General features: G+C 29.5%; 1 protein-coding gene across 2 annotated transcripts in view; it reads left to right on the top strand.

Moving 5' to 3' along the window:
* LOC100200315 (beta-1,3-glucosyltransferase) overlaps positions 1-21,267 on the top strand; it is a 54,182-nt gene that overhangs the window by 13,586 nt on the left and 19,329 nt on the right. For both annotated transcript variants that reach the window (XM_065807314.1, XM_065807313.1), the window contains exons 6-8: positions 12,385-12,493; positions 15,004-15,140; positions 15,299-15,359. In XM_065807314.1, the coding sequence (XP_065663386.1) occupies positions 12,385-12,493; positions 15,004-15,140; positions 15,299-15,359 (307 nt within the window). The remainder of the gene's footprint in view (positions 1-12,384; positions 12,494-15,003; positions 15,141-15,298; positions 15,360-21,267) is intronic.

Raw genomic sequence — 21,267 nt, 5'->3', positions numbered from 1 at the left:
AAATTCTATAAATCAAAACTCTTATAAAATCTCTATAAATCAAAAATCTTATAAAATTTAAATCTTATAAAAGTTTAATAAATTCCACAATGAATGAATCAGTGTCAGTCCTTATTGACATTCATTCATTTTTCATTAAGTTTTTATCTGGTAACACCTTAACACAATTATAAAAAAAAATCAGTTTGTAATCAGTTTCTTTAACACTAAGATAAACATACTCCTCTAGATTTCTATCCCTGTCTTAGAATAGATGACCAACTGAACAACGTAGCTATAAACAGTATACTTGATGTAGTTAAGGCAATTTTAAAATATTATAGCGTCTGTATGATATTTTGTTAACTATGACATATTTCTGTTAAATGATCAGGTCTGTGAATTATGAAAAGAAAAAAAAAATTAATTGATAAATTTTGCGGTATCATAAGATATAAATGTTTGTAGCGAAAAAACCCAAACCGAAGATTCTTTTTTTTTTTAAAATAACTTCTTAAAATCACAATTGCTTGTCCAAAATTGAATAAGATTTTAAATAAATATGTTGTTTAGGTGAAATGAAAATCATAGCTTAATAATATGATCTGTTCTGATCATTTATTGGCAATTTTTCTTAATTATAAGCTCTTTCTTGGTTGGAATTCAAGTATTTGTTGTAAAAATTGATAGAAATATTGCATTTTGACAACGATATATAACTAGGATCTATAGTGGGTTAAGGCACTTTTTCAAAAGAATTTAACTAAATTCATGTTAATGCCAATAAGCGAAAGTGATCTTAAGACTCCAAAATGGTGTTCTTTAGATTCACTATTAGGGCTAATAAAAAAGTTTTGAAAATTATATTAAAAAAAAGAAAAGTTTTTAAATATTAAAAAACCTGAAGTAAAAATATTATAACATCTAAAGCTCTTGTTTGGACATAATACGCTGATAAAATCATGCTAATTCCAAATGTAAGAATTTGAATAATTTCTAAATCGCCTTAACTACACCAAGTATTCAGTAAAATAGATCTTGAAAAAACACCTAATCCCACTTAGAGAAGAAGATTATCCAATGTTTTTGAGTTTGAGTATTTAAAAAGTCTTACTAATCTAACTACTCTACTGACTAATTCCCATGACTTAATTTTCCACTTTCAAATGAAGATATTTCAGCTGATAGACAGCTTAAAGACCAACTAAAAACTCTTTAGCTACACCATACCCAAATGTCGCACTCAAAATTAAAACTGGTGTTTCTCAAACAGCAATTGGTAGAATGCTGAGCCAAAAATGCATTCTTCTCTAGAGTCCTATCGTATAAGAAAAAGGTAGAAATAAGAGTAGAAAGTCACAAATCTGTCATTGATTTATTATAGAGTGTTGTATTATCGATGTGTTCTGCTCCAAAATCAACTGTTTTCTGCTCCAAAATTTGATGTGTTGACAGACCAAAAGGTTGTTCTTTTCCTTTTTAACCTGGGACAAGTTTTAAAGATAAAAAAAGACAAAATATTTTGTTTTGTATTTGTAAATTTAAAAACCTTTTCATTTGTCAAGGTGTCAACATCTCTTTTACAAAGAACAGTAGCTCCAACCTTAATTCTCTTTAAACAATCAGCTAAATCCCTTATGAGATCAACTTAGTAGATTTTGTGAGTATTAATTCACTGACTGACAGATCATTAAGAATGGGATCTAAAACATTTTTTATCTCTAGATATCTTGAAAGCATTTTGATCAAAGAATTTCATCTTGTCTTTGTGTCAAGAATTGTTGATTGTTGTTTTCCAAGCTCTTTCAAACAATGTTGTTGAAGGATATCATCTTTGGTTGGAGATCTCCTGAAAAACTTGGCAATTTTTCTAATTTTTTTTTTAGTTTCACAAAGATTGTTTGCCAATTCAATTACATTGTTGTTGCCCAACACTTCCTGCCATTCTCGACTTATCATTGGAATCTTTATCATTGGAATCTTTATCAATTTCATCATCTTCATCATGTTCATTATCAGTTTCAAATTCTTTGAAATGTTTCTTTTTGTAAAGGAGATCAACAACAGTAATATAAATACCATGGGAGTGACAAAGTTGATGAACAATATTTGAAAGATATTCTAATTTTTTTATCAAACTGGCACCATTTTATTAATTTCATCAACTTCATCATGTTCATCATCAGTTTCAAATTCTTTGAAATGTTTCTTTTTGTAAAGGAGATCAACAACAGTAATATAAATACCATGGGAGTGACAAAGTTGATGAACAATATTTGAAAGTTTTTTTAATTTTTTTATCAAACTGGCACCATCATCATCACCATCAGTCACTATATCAAGAATATCTTGATCAAGATTTTAATTAAAATCTTTAAGCTTTTTTACTATCATTTCAAATGCTTTTTCTGCTGTCATAGAACCATTAATCCTTAACATGCCAAGAGATTAAACCTTTCAAAAAATGCAAATTTAAACAAACTGAAGATTTTTCTTTGATTTTTATTCTAGGGTATTGCGATATCACTATCGAACTATTAAAGTATCAAAAAACATCAAACTATCAGTAGTAATGATATTGAAAAACTCAATTTCAATATCGAGTGTTTGAAAGTGAAAACTTTTTTTCCAATAATGAAAAAATTTCCCATCACTACCGAAGTCCCTTTTATCACTACTGAACTCAATATCTCAATATCTGAATCTCCTTAATTCGAAAACCTCCATAATTCGATAAAATCTAAAGTCACCATATAATGCGTTTAAGAAAAATCAACTTTCTTTAATTTAAAAATCTCTCTAATTAGAGCTTTTATTTTTCCCCATAAAATTTGAATTAGAAAGATTCTACTGTATTAAGTAAATTTCATAAAATAATCAATTTTCAATAATTTTTATGGTTTAATTTTTTTTTGCAGAGGTTATTTCTTTTAAAATTAAAATTTACAGGTCTGTCTAAAAAAATTAATTGTGAGAATAACATTGTTTTATTGTTTTGAAGAAAGTGACATCTTAAGAGTTGATAATGCCAAGAGCAAGTCCTTATTGGGAATTTTTTCAAAAAAATTTTCACGGCAAAGATGTTGCCCGATGCAAATAGTGCCCATCAAAAATAAGCACCAAGCTAGGCAGCACCACAGGACTTTAGTTTCATCTTCGAGGCTGCCACAAAGACATTTTTAACAGTATTGAAAATGACAGAAAAAAGTGATCAAATAGTTTCAGATAACTACAACTGAAGTATTGGCAATGGAGACAATTGGGGAAGCTGCGAATAAAAATGTAAGTCAAGCCCAGATTGTTAAAGGAGGTAAAAAAATGAAAGTGGACATTTCTTATTAGTGCAAAGTAAAAACAAAATTTTCCTCAAATGATAAGCGACAGCTCATAGCAGGCTTAGAAATCATGAAATATTTGTGTGTGTCAAATTTACCATTTACACATGTTGCTTCTGATGGGTTCAAAGATCTTATGTGTTTCACAATGCCTTTAATTAATCTTAAAGCACCTTCCACATATTCAAGGAACAAATTACTCATCTTATACCAAAATATCAGTGAGGTAATTTTGATTATTATGAAAAAGGATTTAGAAAATGTTGATGCTGTTGGTTTCACAACAAATCTGTGGTCAAGTAGAAGCAATAATGCATATGCTGCTTTAACTTTGCAATACATAAACTCCAACTATCAAACGACATACTGGAGATAGCATTGCTCTTAAAACAGACATAATCATCAGTGAAATACCTTTTAAGCCAGTCTGCAAAATGATGTGTGTCTCTGATAGTGCTGCTAACATGTTGTCAGCAATGAAGAAATCATCAATGCTCAATGAAAATACTACTTGTACTGCACATATTCTCTACTTGGTAATAACACAAGGTGTCAGTTCTGTAGAGGAAGTTAATGAGACGTTCAAAGCTTGCAAACAGTTTGCTTCAAGAACACACAAGTCAATTGCTAGTCAGAGAAGAATCTTTGATGCCTGCAGAGAAGAAAAAATCGACTTTAAAAAAATCATCACATCATGCAAGGCGAGATGGAATAGTGGGTTATGTATGATCTCTATTTTACATCTCAAATCAGCATTGGAAGCTATTACAAAAAGCAACTTAAAAACTGATGACATTTTAAAATCGAAGCATTTTGAAGTGATTCAAAAAATTGTTCCAATTATATAAGTGTTCAGTGATTTCACAGATGTTGTGTCTTCAGAAAAGTATCCTACAGCTTATCTAAATATTCCTGGCTTGTTTGATATTCAAGAAAAAATTAAACTATTAATTTTACCAAGCGATGCCATCACAACTAATTTAGTGTCCAAACTTGTTTCTCCGCACTTTAGTGTCAACTTGTTTCTCTGCACAGCTTCGCAATTTAGTGTCAACTTGTCAAATCAAACTATCAAATCTCAGCAAAAGGTTTCCAGAGTGTGCCTCAGGTTTGAGCAACGATGCATTAGTTCATTTCCTTGACCCCAAATTTAAAGGTCACTTACAACCAAGATTCGGAAGAGAGAGTCTTAGTATTTTACAGTTGAAAAGATGTGCTTTAGGAGATGAGCAAACCCAAGAGATGCAACATTTGCCAGCAGCAAGCACACCTTAGGAGCAACAAGACCTTTTCCCAGCTGAGGTACTCCTTCAAGTGATGATGAACCACAACAGCTAGGAATTACCTTACTTTTGCACGTCTAAAACATCACCATTTGAAATTGAAATGGAAGCGTACAAACAACTAGGCTTTCCACCAAAAATATTGTTAAAATCAGACACAGTTGAAAAACTTGTTTACATTAAACAAAACATTTCAAAAGCTGTTAAGAAGTGGTCAGTTGAAGAAGACGAGCAGAACATTGATGAAGACTTTGAATTTTACTTTTATTAAAATTTTAGGGTTTAAATAAAAACACCATTTGAAAATACTTTTTCTGATTCTATAATAAATTGGGGCTCAATAAATCATTTTTTTTGTTTTAAGTATTGGTTATAATTCTTTAAAAAAAAATAGTCAAACGAGTTTTTATAATATCGTATGAATTTCTTAAAATAAATTGTTTGTATTTCTCACAAGTGTTGGAGACTTGAGTTTGAACTATATTTATTTTTATTAATAAAATTTAAAAAAAAAACCAATGTAATTTTGATCAAGCCTTGATACATATTTTGTCTCTTGGGAGATAAAAACCAAATTTTTTTTTAATTTCAAAAGGGTGGAGTGTTGTATAAAATATGAACAATCATTTAAGATAGTATATTTTGTCTTGTAGGCGGGCTAGCCAAAAGAGGTGTTTGGTTCTTTTGATAGTGGCGATAATTTAAGTTTACACTATCAAACACTTTCAAAAGATACTGTTCAATACCGAACTTTTGAAAGTGTTGATATTTAAAAAACTTACTTTCAATTTCAATATCATAACTTCGGTAGTGACTGGTTATTAATACCGACCAGAATATAATACCGACTTTTCTCACTACTGCAATCCCTTAGTCCATTCAGCTAAAGATAACAAAAAAAAGGGTCTTTTTTCAATTTTTCTTCGTCAAAGTCATCAGCTAAATCGCACTTTACTTTTTTGCAATATTCCTAAAGCATACTTTTCATTCCATGTCTATTACTGGGAATTTTTAAGTTTAGTGCTGCCATTTTTAATATCAACACTTTTCTCCAACTTAAAAGTTGGAATAAGATAAAGCAAGTTACAACCTCAAGTGAATCAATTTTGTTTCTAAGACAACAGCAGTAATTGAAATCTGAATGCTCTTTTTTCTTTCTCCAAAAGTTTTTTAATTTTAATGTTTTCAAGATGATAAATCATCAAGCTTGTGGCTGCTGGTTGAAATGCTGAAGAGCATAGTTTGTGGTTGAATGAAAACATGTTTTTCAGTTGGTACGATCCACTGATTTTCCAATTTCAGAATCTTATTTAGATTTATTATGTTTTCTAAACAAAATTAAAAGTAAATTTATTATGTTGTGTATATTCATAATGAAAATATGTAACCACCACTCAGTCAAAGAAGCGTCAAATTGACTTGTTGGCTGAACAAGTGAGAATAAAATGTAAACTTGAAATGTTTGCCTTAAAATGTTTGCCTTTTTTTAAATAAACTGTTTAGTGTGCAAAATTTATTATTATTTGAATTATTTAAATATCCAAAAAATTATTTAAACAATATCAAATAAAAAAATTATTTGATTATTTAAATAATTATTTACTTGAGTACAGCCCTAGCGTCAGGTTCTTAAAAATTGTAAAAAAAAAGCTTCACCTTTTAATGTTGTAAACTTTTTCTATGTAAATTTTTATTAGGTTTTCTGACTACTTAAAACAATATTATAAGTGCACATGTCTGATAGAAACTCGACCTGTCAGAAAACTTGTCATTCAAGATAAACATCCTTTTTTTTGTAACAACTGTAATGCCAATATTGAAAATACTGTTTTGGTAAAACATAGACAAAATAATCAAAAAGAAACTGCGCTTGATCTGCATAATATGTATCAATCAATTTTACCAATAACTACTGCCAAGTATAAAGACCTATAAGTTCTGAAGCTTTGTAAACTTGATAATAATAACAGCTTTTTTTGATAGTCTGGTCATTACTAATACAGGAAGATCAGAAATTTTAGAAAAATTATTGATTAATGATTAGAAAAGTATATTTTAATGATTGTTCTGTTTTTCAATAATTACATTTTGTGTTAAGATTTGATTAAAAAAAAACAATTAGTTAACAAAAAATTATAACTTCTCATAGATGTTTCAACACAAAGAAACTAGCTGAGCATTAGGGTGAACTGACTTAGCCCGTTAAGCTTGGATGTCCTTAGCTCGAAGTCCTCTCTCAGCAGCCTCATTCGTTCAATGCACCTTTTTTAATGTGACTTCAACACCAAAAATATGTCTGGTCAGAGCTTCTTGGGCTGTGTTGCAGGCTGATGTGGCCTCTTTCAGGTTCACCCAATTGGGCTCTTCCCTCATTTTAAATCATGCATGTGACCAAGAACAACTAAAAAACTTAGCCATTTCTGTCAATGATTGCCTTTCTTAGGAGAATTAGAAAGTAGCCCAGTAAGATGTAAATTGCTTTGCTGTTCCATCTTGGTAGTTCCAGTTTGTGTAAAATATTCTTATCCAAGTAATGCCTGAAGGCAATGCATAACCTGAAGAAAAAATACATACACAATATGGATATATAATGCATACATTTCATTGATGTTAAAAAAGAAAAAGTTTAATGAAACAAACCTAGCCAATATTTTATAATCATCTTTCCAAGTTTTAACAGTAGGAGGAGGATGAGGCGTTTTATGCAGGACATAAGATTCTTTTAATTGTGGGTACTTATCTTTTAGTTTCTTTATAAACTTAAAATCAGTTGGAGCAGGTGATTTTGATGGTGTTGGTGAATAGAAAATTATCATTTTTTTTAAAACAAGGTCTAAAATGTGAGCATTAGACCCATAATATGGAACATGTCTGTTAAACAGCTCAGTTTGTAAAATGCTTATTATTCCACCAGAACCATCTTAAGCTCCACTTAAAAAAATGTAATTATTTATTGCATCATACATATTTGTAAATAAATAATAGTATTAACTTTACGAACCAGTATTGACAGAGCAGGTGTCGCATAGGGATATTTTATCGACAACATTATACTCTAACTCCGTTTCCTTTATCAAAGCTGCGAGGTTTTTAGAAGTTCCTGTAGTATGTAGTGTTTTAAAGCCAATGTACCAAAAAATTGGTCCCTCTGACTGAAGGACAATAATTATACATTCCACTTTTTTAACACCGTAATCATATGGTGCCACAGCTTTCCCATCAAAATGTAAAGTGAAGGTTGTCTCAATTGAAAAAGCTGCCATAAGTTTAAAAAGAGTTATAACTTACGACCTTCTACCAGCTCTCAAAACAGCAGATTGATGTGGAGTGAGAATATCATCGTGGATTTAACTTAATGAGCCAGTTACTCTAGCTCCTTTGTGGGTAGAGATTCCAGCTTCTGCGCATATCACAGCAACTGACATTGCCTTTAATTAAAAACAAAGTAAATATATTTATAAAAAAACGCAGCTCTTTCTATCAGCCATTTTATGATTATAAAATATTTGTTCTTTGTTCTTTATTTTTCTTTTTTTGTCAAGAATATTAAACAGCATAAGAAAATCCAAGTTGATTTTCTCCTTAAACATTTTTTATATTCAACCAAAAGTTTATTTAGTTTTTTTGTGATGCCAGCTCTGATTACTGACAGTAAGCTAAATTTCATATTCCAGAGCTGCTTCAAATCCTTCACTATTATTTGTATAACAACTTTTGATATTGGTGCAGGGTGTGTTTCAACTGAATGGTGATAATAGCCAAGAATGTGTCAAACTTCTGGAATAGTCTTGAAAATAGCCAAGCTTTTTCGTTCATAATCCATATGGAGCAGCTGATACCAAAAGCTCCCTCAATTCTTTTGAACTTGGTGGTCTAGAGTTGTCTGCCTTTCTTTTTGAGGCTCCATTAGCACTTATGCGGGACATATATGTCCCACATAAGTGCTAATCGTTAAGTTTTTCCCACTATACTATCAGTTCTATGTCTAAAAATAATTCTTACAGATTTTTGATAAGTGATCCTGAGGTCCCTCAATGCCTCTGAACATGTTCCCCATTTTTTGCATAAATTACATTTTTTTGCTTTTTTTTTAGAATTGCATTAATCAAAGAATCAGTTCTAAAAAGTTTTGATTGGTTTTCAGTGGCTTTTAGTTGTATTATTTGAGTTTTGATACTGTTTAGTGAAAGAATAAATTTAATTTAATGAATATTAGGGGTCCCTCAAGACCCTCGAATATTTAATGGGTCCCTAATATTTTCAAAAAAAAATTTTTTTAAAAGTATGTCAACCTGGTACTCAAATGAAGCAAAATAATATAAAAATTTCAAAAATAATATTTGGAAAAATTTTAACTTATTTATCAAAATTGTCATAAAAATACATAAAAAATGCATTTTTTTGTTAAAGAACGTAATTTTTCATGTAATAAAACCAAAAATAACAATTCTATATTTGAAATCTATATTATTTTTGAAATTTTTATATAATTTTGCTTCATTTGAGTACCAGGTTGACAAATTTTTGAAAATTTTTTTTTTTTAAATATTAGAGACCCATTAAATATTCGAGGGTCTTGAGGGACCCCTTAAAATATTTTTTATTCAAAAAAATTTTAAATCTAGTGTTTTTGTATTAGATAGAACACATTAAGGGGGTCTCTGCATATATTTTTCAAAAATGTTGTTTTTTGGGACACCCTAATGAATATATTGGAAAAATGTTGACTCGAAGTAGTAAAAAGTGCAATCCATTACCATGGCGAAGTACTTAAGACAAAAAGTCTGAAGAATAAAAAGAGAATCCACTTTGTCAAGGTACTTCTAGCTCACATAAAGGAACTCCAAGCAGACCTGTGACAAGAAAATTAACTGATTTCTGGTTAATTGGTCATCCTTCAACATTAATTAATGGGGCCAAACTGCCTGATTGTAGGCAAATTATGAATTATGAAAATATCTTATTTCTAAGGAACGATCCAGAAAATATTAAAAATAAAGTGAAGAATAAGGATATTGCCTATGTTGTGGTTGATGCAGTCCTTGTTTTTTGTATATGGCACGCATAAAAACTAAATACAGACAGAATTGCATGTTTGATGTTATGAAACTTTGGAATGAATGGCAGAGTTTGATGAAAAATAAAGGAAGAACAACTGACCCTGGTAGCAAGAGAGCAAGTTTTATTGAACAATTGGATTCTCTTTTTAACATTGGTGCACCTGAGGCCATAGATAAAATAAAAAAATCAAGATTTTTGTCAGAAAGAAAAAAACAAGATGATATCGACTTTTATTTGAACCAACAACAGGAAAGAAGAGCATGTATGGATGGACATGATAAAGTTTTTTAAACCAAAGCCAAAATGAAACTTGTAAGACAAGCACGTGAAGCAAAAATTTTAGAAAGAGAGCAGTGCATGTTGGATATTTTAAGAGAAGAACAGGTCGAAGGAGTTGCTACTTTGCTAGAATATGATTCTGAGACACAATTAAATGAAGATGACCGAACTGAAATTGATCCTGATTTTGAAACAAATCTACAACAAGAAACAACAAAAATAGATCAAGGCCAATATGTAACTCTTAAGCTACCTAGGAAAATAATACAATGTGACCAGATAGCCAGTGCTGCTGATTGTCTCAAGTTGTCAGATAATCAATTGACAATGATTGTATCAGCATTAATAAAAACTGCTGGAGGTAATCTTGAAGATTTTGAGATATCAAGATCTACAACTCAGAGAACAAGAATGTTCAATCGTCAAAAGATTGCAGAAAGTGTCATGGAGACAGTGAAACAGAATCCTCCCCAATATGGTACTTTGCATTGGGATGGTAAGTTTTTAAAAGATATGCTGAGAGACACATATGATTGACTTGCAATTCTTATTTCTGGAGCTCCCGAATAAAGGAAAGGAAAGTATTAGGTTTACCTTCTCTAGCTAACTCCCAAGGAGCAACTCAAGCTAAAGCAACACTTGATTTGATACAAGTTTGTGATCTGTCAGACAGAGTTGTAGCTCTAGTGTTTGATACAACAGCTAGCAATAGTGGTATACACAAAATAGCTGTTAAGTTAATGGAAGCAATTCGATATAAAAAAGTTACTCTATCTAGCTTATTGTCATCACATTTTAGAACTTGTTGTTGGTGCTGGTATGGAAATTATTATTTGGTGACATTTTAGACCCAGAAAAGAAATTACAAAATTTAAAGATGCATGGTCAAACTTGGATAAAGTTCAAGCAATACAAGTACTGAAAACTGAAAACAAATGGTTGTTAAACACAAAACATGAAGTTGTCAAAGAACTTACAGACATGCTATTTTGCAAAGATTCAACAACTTTTCCGAGAGATGATTATCGTGAATCTGTTGAAAACACTCTGATAATCTTGGGTGAAACTCCCTCATGTGACGCCTACTTCCTCAAACCAGGAGGGATGCATCAAGCACGTTGGATGGCCAACAACATATATGCTGTAAAGATATATACATTTTTTCCAAACAGATGCGGTATGATGATGACATAGCTGCTAAACTCATGCGTATGTATAAATTTTTGGCTCATTTTTCTACACTCCTGCATGGATCAAAACATCATGGGGAGCAGATGCACCTATGAACGACCTCCAGTTTATTCATGACATGATTGATTTTAGAAGTGTTGACAAATATATTGCTGACGTTATGATTAACAAAATCCATAATCATCAATGGTACTTGTCAGAAGAAGTTGTGCCGTTTTCTTTATTTAGTAAACATCCTTTAAGAAAGAAATAGCAGATCAATTGCTTTGACTCCAATACCAGAAAACTTCTGCCTTGGTAAACCAGTATTCAAAAAATTGGTTGTGAAACAACTTTGACAAGTTTGGTTGGGCCTGAATCTCATTCATTGTTCCACATTTTAAAAGTGAGCACTGGTTTGTTTTCCAAACCAGTGGAGCAATGGAATTCAGGCTTTTAGAGTTGCAGAACAATTTGTTTGTTCATTTAAACTTGTCAATGATGCAGCGGAGCGTGGTGTCATGTTAATCTCGGGTTTTGCTACAGTTATTACAACTAATATTGAGCAAAGGGCATGGCTGTTGCAGGGTGTCAAGCATTATAGAAAGTTATATTCCAGTTTTGATAAGAAGACACTAAATTTGTGAAATTGTAGTGTAGTACTAAGTACTATATGAGTGTGTTGAGTATAAGAGACTCTTCAGGTAAATTACTAATTTTTAAGTAAAGACTGTAAAGTCCTTCACCTTTTGTTATATTTGGTCACAAAATTGACCAAAGCATTTTTTTTTTTTAAGTTAAAATGTTAAATCTAACATTAACTTATTTTTTTTTGTTGATCTGTTTACCTTTATATTAAATATGATTTTGTTTAAATTTTACATTTTATAATGTAAAAGATTTTAATTTTTTCTCTAAAAATGGGATTAAACTTCAGAGGCCTTGAGGGACCTCAGGATCACTTATCAAAAATCTTTAAAATATTATTTTTAGACATGTTATTGATAGTATAATGGGAAAAACTTCACTTCACAATGTTTTGACACTTCATACTAATCGTTGACAACCGTGATGCATGGTGTAGATACAGTTTTCTATATGCAGAATTCAAAGAAAAAATTAAAATTCATTGTTATTTTTTCTTTTACTACTTATGTTTAAATATTCATATTCAAATATTAGACTTTTATTTATAGCTTGTATTTAAATTTTTATTCATACTATTATCATTATTTTTTGTTGTTACTGTTTGTTTACTGTGTATTCTGTTTATACAGTTTATACAAATCTTATGGTAACAAGAAATGGATTTTTTTTTGTGAAGAGACAACTAAGGTTGATTTGAATGGTCTGCTTGCTATCTTATCAAGACATAATTATAATGAGGTATTTTTTGTGATGAAACACTCAACCAAAAGTTTATTTTATTAAAGATAAAAACAATGTTTAGGTATTTGATAATTTAAATAATATATTAAATTTTAACATACTTTAAAATCACACATAAAGTATATTTGTTTTAAGTCATGTGCAAAAAAATGTAAATTCAAAATATAATATTACCAAAAAGTGTACATAAACAGATACATCTTCAAACTAGTATACAAACCAATAAATTTTTGTTATAAAATGCTGTTATCATTGTTATAAAGTTCTGCATGAATTTATATGTTCAAACACAATGATGAAAACTGAAAAATTGCACAAGCTATTGAATAATGTAAACAGGTGATTTTATTTATGATAAAGTTTGTTCATAGTTCTTCAAAATAATGGTTTGTTATGTGTATAACTAAATCATCTATATATCTACTTTGACTGTTGACTGTTGACATTTTGACTATTATTGTTGACATCTTTACATCTACAGACTTTGACATATTCTTGCATTGGTGTAATATTGTGTTGCTAAACTTTTTTCATAATTATCTTTGTACAGAATGAAAGTGAATACAATGTGTAACTTTTACTTTTACTGAAACATTTTACTTTTACTGAAATATTTTCACTTTTTGTTAGTATAATGGTGTATATTTAAAGTTTATACTTAAGCATTAAATAAGGAAAAATCACCTTAACTCAAACTAATACCTCAAATTAGACAAAGTTCAACTTAATGAGAATTCGCTTTAATGGAGCATTTGTCAAGTCGAACCATTTTCCTTGGTCCCTTGCAGGTTTAAGTTAATATTAATTAACCGTAGTTATTTGCAGTAAATAACTGGGTTTTTTTTGGAGGTAAAACCACAAGCCACTTTGCTTTCTGGAGATTTTAAAAATTTAGCACTTATTAACAGTTTAGCAAGAATTGAAGAGAACACTTGAGTGTTCTCAAAAGTGTTCTGGAGAAACACTTTTGTAAGACTATGATGGAAATGTTGTAAGAACCACAAGCTGTAGAAGTGTTTAATTGAAAATTGACTTAAGCATCAGAAGCCAAAGTGATTTGGATGTCTAAAAATGGGTTAATCTGGGTAACTGGAATGGCAGGAAGAGGAAAATTTCTTATGTTAAAAATCTTAAATGGATATATATGGATATAAACATGTTTGCTAATAAATTAAATGATGGCATACAATATCTTTACATATTTATTTAAACTTTAGTATTTATATGGTATAATATTTGCCCAAAGAGAAGATGATGATCAGATGGATGTTTGGTATGACTATAACAAAACAAGAAAAGGAGCCATAATCTTAATCTTAGACAGAGATATGAAAAAACATTGTATAGAACAATATTTTTTACAGAAGATTAAAGTGATTTTGGTATCGGCATTTAGAGAGGTAGTAGTTTCAGAAGAAAATAGCAGAGGTTGAAATAAGAAAACTTATAGAGAATGCATTATAGATGTTATGAACAAGCTTTAGTTAAGAAAAAAAGATTCTTGAAATTTCTTTATATTAGAGAAACAGATTAAAAGGGGAAAGCTAAAACTTGATAATGATGGTGATGATGATGATCATGTTTATGATGATCATGTGATCATCATTGATCATAATGATGTTTATATATAAGTATACATGCATATATATAAAACATAACATGAATTTCGAATGGAAAAAAAAAACATTTGGATGTATAAAATTTTATGCCACCACAATCACAAACCACTTGGCCCAGGCTGTTTTTTATCAAACCCGCCCCCAGTCCCAGTCAAAATTCAACCCTGGTCCTTTACTACTTTACAGTGTTGACTTTTTTATTTTGGTGGAAAAAGATTCAATATTTCAAAATTTTATTTTATTATTTTTTAAAATTTTTCAATGCATAACAATGAAAAGGATTCTTGAAAAAATTGACTTTTTTTTTCTTACTAAAAATTTTAATTTGGCATCATTGGCTTTGCATTAACATCATAGGGTCAAATTTTTACAAGTGCAATAGCATCAAAAGTTGGCAAATGTTTTTTCTTAAAAAAAGTATACTTGTGTAAAAGTTGATGTTTTTTTAGTATATTTTTTTGTATTTGATCTGAAATAAACTCCTCACTTTTAAAATATTATCCAGTTTTGGTGGTTTTCTTGAAACTGGTACTGCTACCATGAAAATTTACTATTTCCATGCTTCTTATCATCATTAATCTGTTTCAAAAAATTAAATAATCCTAATTTATTTTATCTATTAAGATTATTAAATCTTAGAAAATGAATGAATCAATTTTCTCCATGCTATCATTATGCTTTTTCAACATTTAAATTTTGCTTTTTCAACATTTAAATACATTTTTTTTAAACAACAGTTATGAAACAAGAATTTATTACCCAGCAAGCACAACAAAACTAATAAACTATATATATATATATATATATATATATATATATATATATATATATATATATATATATATATATATATATATATATATATATATATATATATTACATTCATAGAATGTTTTTTTGGGTCATGCGTTGTTTGACTCTATACCTGTTATTATACACCATTTTAAATTTATGAATAACACTAAAGATTTTAAGTTTCCTGACTTTGATGCTGGATGGGCAATGTCAAAAGGATTATTGAAACAGTAAGAATTTAGTTTTTTGTATTTTGTAAAAAATTCAAATTATGTCAAGACATTATTTGTTATATGAACAACAATATTGGTGGTTTTTTATATTATTTAACAACCTACTTATATTTCTATAAAATATAATTATTGCATATGTATTATTTTCTTACAAGGACATTTGAAAGATTGAAACAAAATAAATTTCCTGGTTTTAATATTGATGTTAAATATGAGGTAAGTTCTTTGAATGTTTTAGATTTATTTTAGTTATCATGAGGTAAAATAAAAAGTTACAATTAATTTATAAGGTTAATGTTTTAAATTATAAAACCAGATGTCATTAGTAAGGTCAAATTTTTTTAGAGGCTCCTTACCCTTATGTAGGTAAACTCTGACTTCATAATATAATGTGGGTATGGATAGGAAGAGCTTGTACAATTTTTCTGGTAGTTGTGTTACAATAAAAATAAATTATATTCCTAACTGTAAAACTGCTGATAGCATTCACAAGCATACATACAAACTTTATATTTTTTCAATTGCTGTACTAAAAGCTTGTTTAAAAACACGTTTGGTTCTCCTCTCACTCCATTCTTCCTATGTTTATCATAACAATGTGAAGGCTAAGCTTTGTAGGCATTAAACTTTCTTATTTTAAATAATAGTATAATATAATTTTAAAATATAGTAAAAATGTTAGTAAAAGGTGTCGAATGATAAATTAAATAAAAGTTTTTTAAAACTTAATAACCTTATAATAATCACTCTGAAAAACTCAAGAAAGTGAACAACATTTTGAAAAATAAATCATTAACTTTTAAATGAATTGTTGACTTTGATAAAAAAAAATATCTATGATCGCAAAAGTTAATATAATAGGTTTACTTATGTAATATGGGTCGTATTTTAGTCATGTAATATTATTCATTTATATTTTGGTATTGTAAACAAGTATTTAAATTTTTTCAAAAACTTTTTTTCAAAACAACATACAAAATTGCAAGATATGTAGTAGTAACAAAATGATTCCTTTAAAATTTTAATTATAAACAATTTTTGGTTCTATTTCTATTTGGTTCTATGCTGAGGCGCAATATAAAGTATGAGGGGACCTAAACACAATGCATACAGCTATAGTTTTGTCATAAAAGTTAAATTTTGTCATCATAATTGCTTATAAGCAGTTATGATAACAATATTATAGAACTTATAGAACTGTCTTTTTATTATTGCTAGAAGTCAATGTAAAAAGGTCCTGTCTGGTTTACTAAATCTTTTATCTAATCTCAGATGTTAAGTATTAGAGACTTCTGGAAAATCTTCGGCAGTGTCATTAACTAAAGTAAGTCTAACATTCTATTTCTAATACATGGGTGTGATTTTATTACTTCTCCCTATAATGAGACAGAATTGTTTGCAAAAAAACGTTTCCTCTAATTTGATTCTTTCAGCCATTCTAGTTATAACAGATCATTGCTAGACATCCAAATCACTGTTGTTTAATCACTGAAGTTCTAACATTTCTATAAAAAATCTGAAAGAAAAATCCTCTAACAATCTCTGTTTCTTTTTTTACCAATGTCCTCAAATAAGTTCTGGATATGTCACTCCTATATATATATATATATATATATATATATATATATATATATATATATATATATATATATATATATATATATATATATATATATATATATATATATATATATATATATATATATATATAATAGTTTTTTTTAATTGCAATTCTTTTTTGTTTGTCAAATACTTTTACAAAAAATCATAAAAACATCCAACATATAGTACAAGGGGACCTAAACGCAATGCATACAGCTATAGTTTTGTTGTAAAAGTTAAATTTTGTTATCGTACTGCTTATAAGTGGTATATCTTGTCCACATGCCCGCAAAAATTTTGTTAAACAAAACAATCAAATCCATTACAGCTGCGAAAACAAAATCTTTCCTCACTTAATTATCACCAACAAACTCTATCAAATCCTCAAAATGAAAGCTGATAAAGTCTTCAGCTACACAGAACAAGGTCACGCACACTGCCTTGTGGATTTGTTTCCTTTTTTGCCTACATCCATTACTTTACATTCTGCGTTGAATAGCAAGAGCCATTTTTTTGACCACTCATGCTTTTTTAATGTCATTTTGCAAGAAAACAGCTTCTTTGCTTGATTTGTATACTCCCATAATTTTACAATCAATAACATAAATTTTGTTGTTCTGGACCCTTTTTTGAAGATAGGCGTAACGTTTGATCTCCAAAGGTCTGGAATAATGTTTTCTTTAAGCAATTTACGGTAAACTATGTAAGATGTGTAGTGAAGGCAGTTGCGCATAATTTTAAGACTCTCAGATTGAGGCCATTAAAACACATTGATTCAGATTGTTTAAGGCTCTCCAGCCTGAGTTGGACATCAGTGAATTCAATATTGTAATCATTTATGTTGCAAGTTAAGTCTTTTTTTTTTCTTTGACAGTTTGTCATTTGCGGATTCTAAAACAAATACAGATTGGAAGTAATTGTTAAGAATACTTGGTAATAACATTTAGTTTGTGGTTAAATGGATATTTTCATCTTCTAGTGATTTAACTGTGTAATTAGCAAGTTGTTTATGCTTTACGTTGTTGTGTATCTTTGAAACCATTGGAAAAGGTTTGTAACTTGCTACTGCAAGTACAATGAAGCCATTAAAGGTTTTATTTCATCTACAAGATTGCATTACGCTGATAAGAAAAAACCATGAACTACTCCACAAGTAAGAGAGGCAATTAAATATAAACGCAGCCTTTGGGCTAAATTTCTAGCTGTTGGGATTGGACTTAAGAAAGAGTATTAAATAATGCAAGAATGTGGGTAATAATGCACAAACATTATGGCGCATATTTGTTAATTTGGCATAAAGGCTGCATTTATATTTAACTGCCTTTCTTACTTGTGGAGTAGTCCAAGGTTTTTTCTTATCAGTGTGCTGCAGTTCTGTGGATTGAAGAAAATCTTTAATGGCTTCATTGTACTTGCCTACTAATAATTTGTAACAGTTTTCAGGTGGTAATTCTTTAAAGTTGGATTGCCAGTCGAATGCTGAGGTATAGCTTGATATTGCATTATAGTAAGCTTTGTGCCAAAGTAGTCTGCATGGGTTTTGATGGTGTCCACTAAGACTTTCAAAACCAAGCTCAATAAAGCAGTGTGCATGACCTTGTTCTGTGTAGCTGAAGACTTCGTCAGGTTTCAGTCTGAGGATTTGATCGAGTTCATTGGTGATGATTAAGTGAGGAAAAATTTTGTTTTGCAACTGTGATGGATTTGGTTATTTTGTTTAACATTGTGTCATTGTTATTGTGAGATCTGTACATGCAGCCTAGAAGAATTGATTTAGAACCACATTTTATGATGCATCATACTTGCTCAATCTCTTTGGAGTTAAGTTGTTTGATATTAGTTTCAGTTGTGGCAATACCATTTTTTATATATGGCTGAACCTTTTTGACCTATATAATTGCTTCAGTGCAGTTGTTAACCAGTGAGTTATCTGATGTCAGTGAACCAAGGTTCTGCATAAAATTGTATTGTTTTGTATTTTGATTGCTTATTGGTTGTATTTTGTATTGTTTTGCATTTTATATTTTGATTGATTGCAGCCTCGTCTTTTTTATTGTTGTTAAAAGAACATGTGCTGTTGGCCTAGAATCTTAGTTGTTTGAGTTTGGTATTTTTTTTGTCATTGTTTTGAAGTAAAACTACTGACAGTCTGCAGGAAATAATTTTTTGAGATTGACCTAGGGGCTGATTAGGTTTAAGCACTCAATACTTTTGTCTTCCACGTTGTTGAGGAATTCTAGGTAGAGGGCTGTTAGATTTGTGCTTAAGTTAATGGCAAATGTAAGTAAAGGTTAAGTAGCAAATAAAACTGCGCACACCAGCCTAAAAATGAGAATCTGATCATTTTTAGGTCACTTTTTTGTGTGCTGGCATCACATATATATATATATAAATATATATATATATATATATATATATATATATATATATATATATAAATATATATATATATATATATAAATAAATATATATAAATATATATATATATAAATATATATATATATATATATATATATAAATATGCATATATAAATATATGTATATATATAAATATATATATATATATAAATATATATATATATATAAATATATATATATATATAAATATATATATATATATATATATAAATATATATATAGATAAATATATATATATATATAAATATATATATATACAGCTATGCTCAAATGTATGGAGCACCTATTTGTTTAAATATATTTGTGTTTAAAAAATGAGATATACATGATGAATTTTTTTTTAAATGGTATTTTATTTGTTTTTTACGTTTAAGCATTAGTAAATCATTTAATGCATGTTGAATTTGCTTGTCTGGGCATGATTAGACTTGTCTTAACTTGTCTACATACTCACTTAGTATAAATTCTGTCGAATTAAGATATTCATTTCATTCTTATCTTAAACGTAACTATTGTCAGCCGCTCATTATCTATTGTTTAAAAGTAGTGATTTTTTTTATCGTTCTTTATTTATTTTCATTATGAGTTAAACACGCGAACTTTCTGTGAGTGAAAGAAGCCAAATTGTGATTAATAAACAAGGACATTCCCAAGTGGAAATTTCAAAAATTATGAAATGCTCAAGGAAAGCAGTGCAAAATGCTATAAATAGATTTAGTGAAACTGGTTCATACGAAAATAGACCAAAAACGGGAAGAAAACGTATACTTTCTCCTAGAAACCATCGTTTCCTCAACAGGATTTCACTTCGAAATCGGACCAAATCTTCTAAAGACTTGGTTAGCGATCTGTGGGAGCACAGAAAAATTCAAATTTCTGCTCCAAGTGTTAGAAGATACTTAAAAGAAGGTAATTTACATGGAAGAAGGGCTCGCCGAAAACCATTGCTGACTGAGCACCATAAGAAACTTCGTTTAGAATGGGCTAAACAGCACCAAAATTGGTCATCAGAAGATTGGGCCAAAATTATTTGGTCAGACGAATCAAATATAGAGGTAAGGCATCATTATGACTTACGGTGTAACCAAAAAATAAAAAAAAAATATCATTTCGAAATTATTCCTTTAAGTACCTGAAATTTTACATGTTGAAATTTATAATATCAAATTTGTATTCCTTTACTTTTTTGACCTAGATTTTCGGGCAACCTGGAGGCACCTTTGTAAGACGACGACCAGGCGAAGCATTTGAGCCGGAATGTATTATCCCTACAGTCAAATTTGGCGGTGGTGGCACAATGATCTGGGGTTGCATGGCCTCCAGTGGCGTAGGTGAAATATTTTTATGTGAGGGTAGGATGAATGCAGAGCGCTACATTGCCATGCTAAATGAAGTTTTGGAGCCATCAATATTGAAATTATTTGACGAAGATGTCCCTCAATATTATTTTCAACAAGATAATGCTCCTTGCCACAAGGCAAAAAAAAGTTTGGACTGGTTTTCAACAAATGAAGTTCCCCTCATTACGTGGCCCCCCCAGTCTCCAGATTTGTCACCCATAGAAAATTTGTGGTCTATTTTGAAGAGGAAGTTGTCAATTTACAGATGTAAATCCAAAGAAGAATTTAAAGCAAAAATTCTGGATGAATGGGAAAAAATACCAGCGAATGTATGTAAGGATCTTGTGGACAGCATGCCCAAAAGACTACGTGCGGTGATCAAGGCAAAGGGAGGTGCTACAAAATATTAATTATATTAAATAATATTGTTGAATTGAAATAATTTGTATCAAATAAACACATTCACATTTACTATTTGTTCATTACTTTTGAATTTTAAATAAAATATAGGGGTGCTCCATACATTTGAGCATAGCTGTATATATAAATATATATATATTATATAAATATATACAGTATCGGACAAAACATGGTGAACAAACTCAAGTTTAGAACAAAAGTTGATCAAAAACTAAAAAGAACTAGTAAAACAATTGTACATATTAATTTTAAATAGTTTATTATGTTCTTAACAAAATTTAAAACGTTTGAATCATACTAAGAATCACAAAAAAAATTTATAACATGTTTTTTTCAACAAACTA

The sequence above is a fragment of the Hydra vulgaris genome, chromosome 10 (assembly GCF_038396675.1).
Source record: "Hydra vulgaris chromosome 10, alternate assembly HydraT2T_AEP".
Classification (NCBI taxonomy): Eukaryota; Metazoa; Cnidaria; class Hydrozoa; order Anthoathecata; family Hydridae; genus Hydra; species Hydra vulgaris.
Note: the sequence above shows the minus strand (reverse complement) of the source record. Positions and strands in the feature narration are given on the sequence as shown.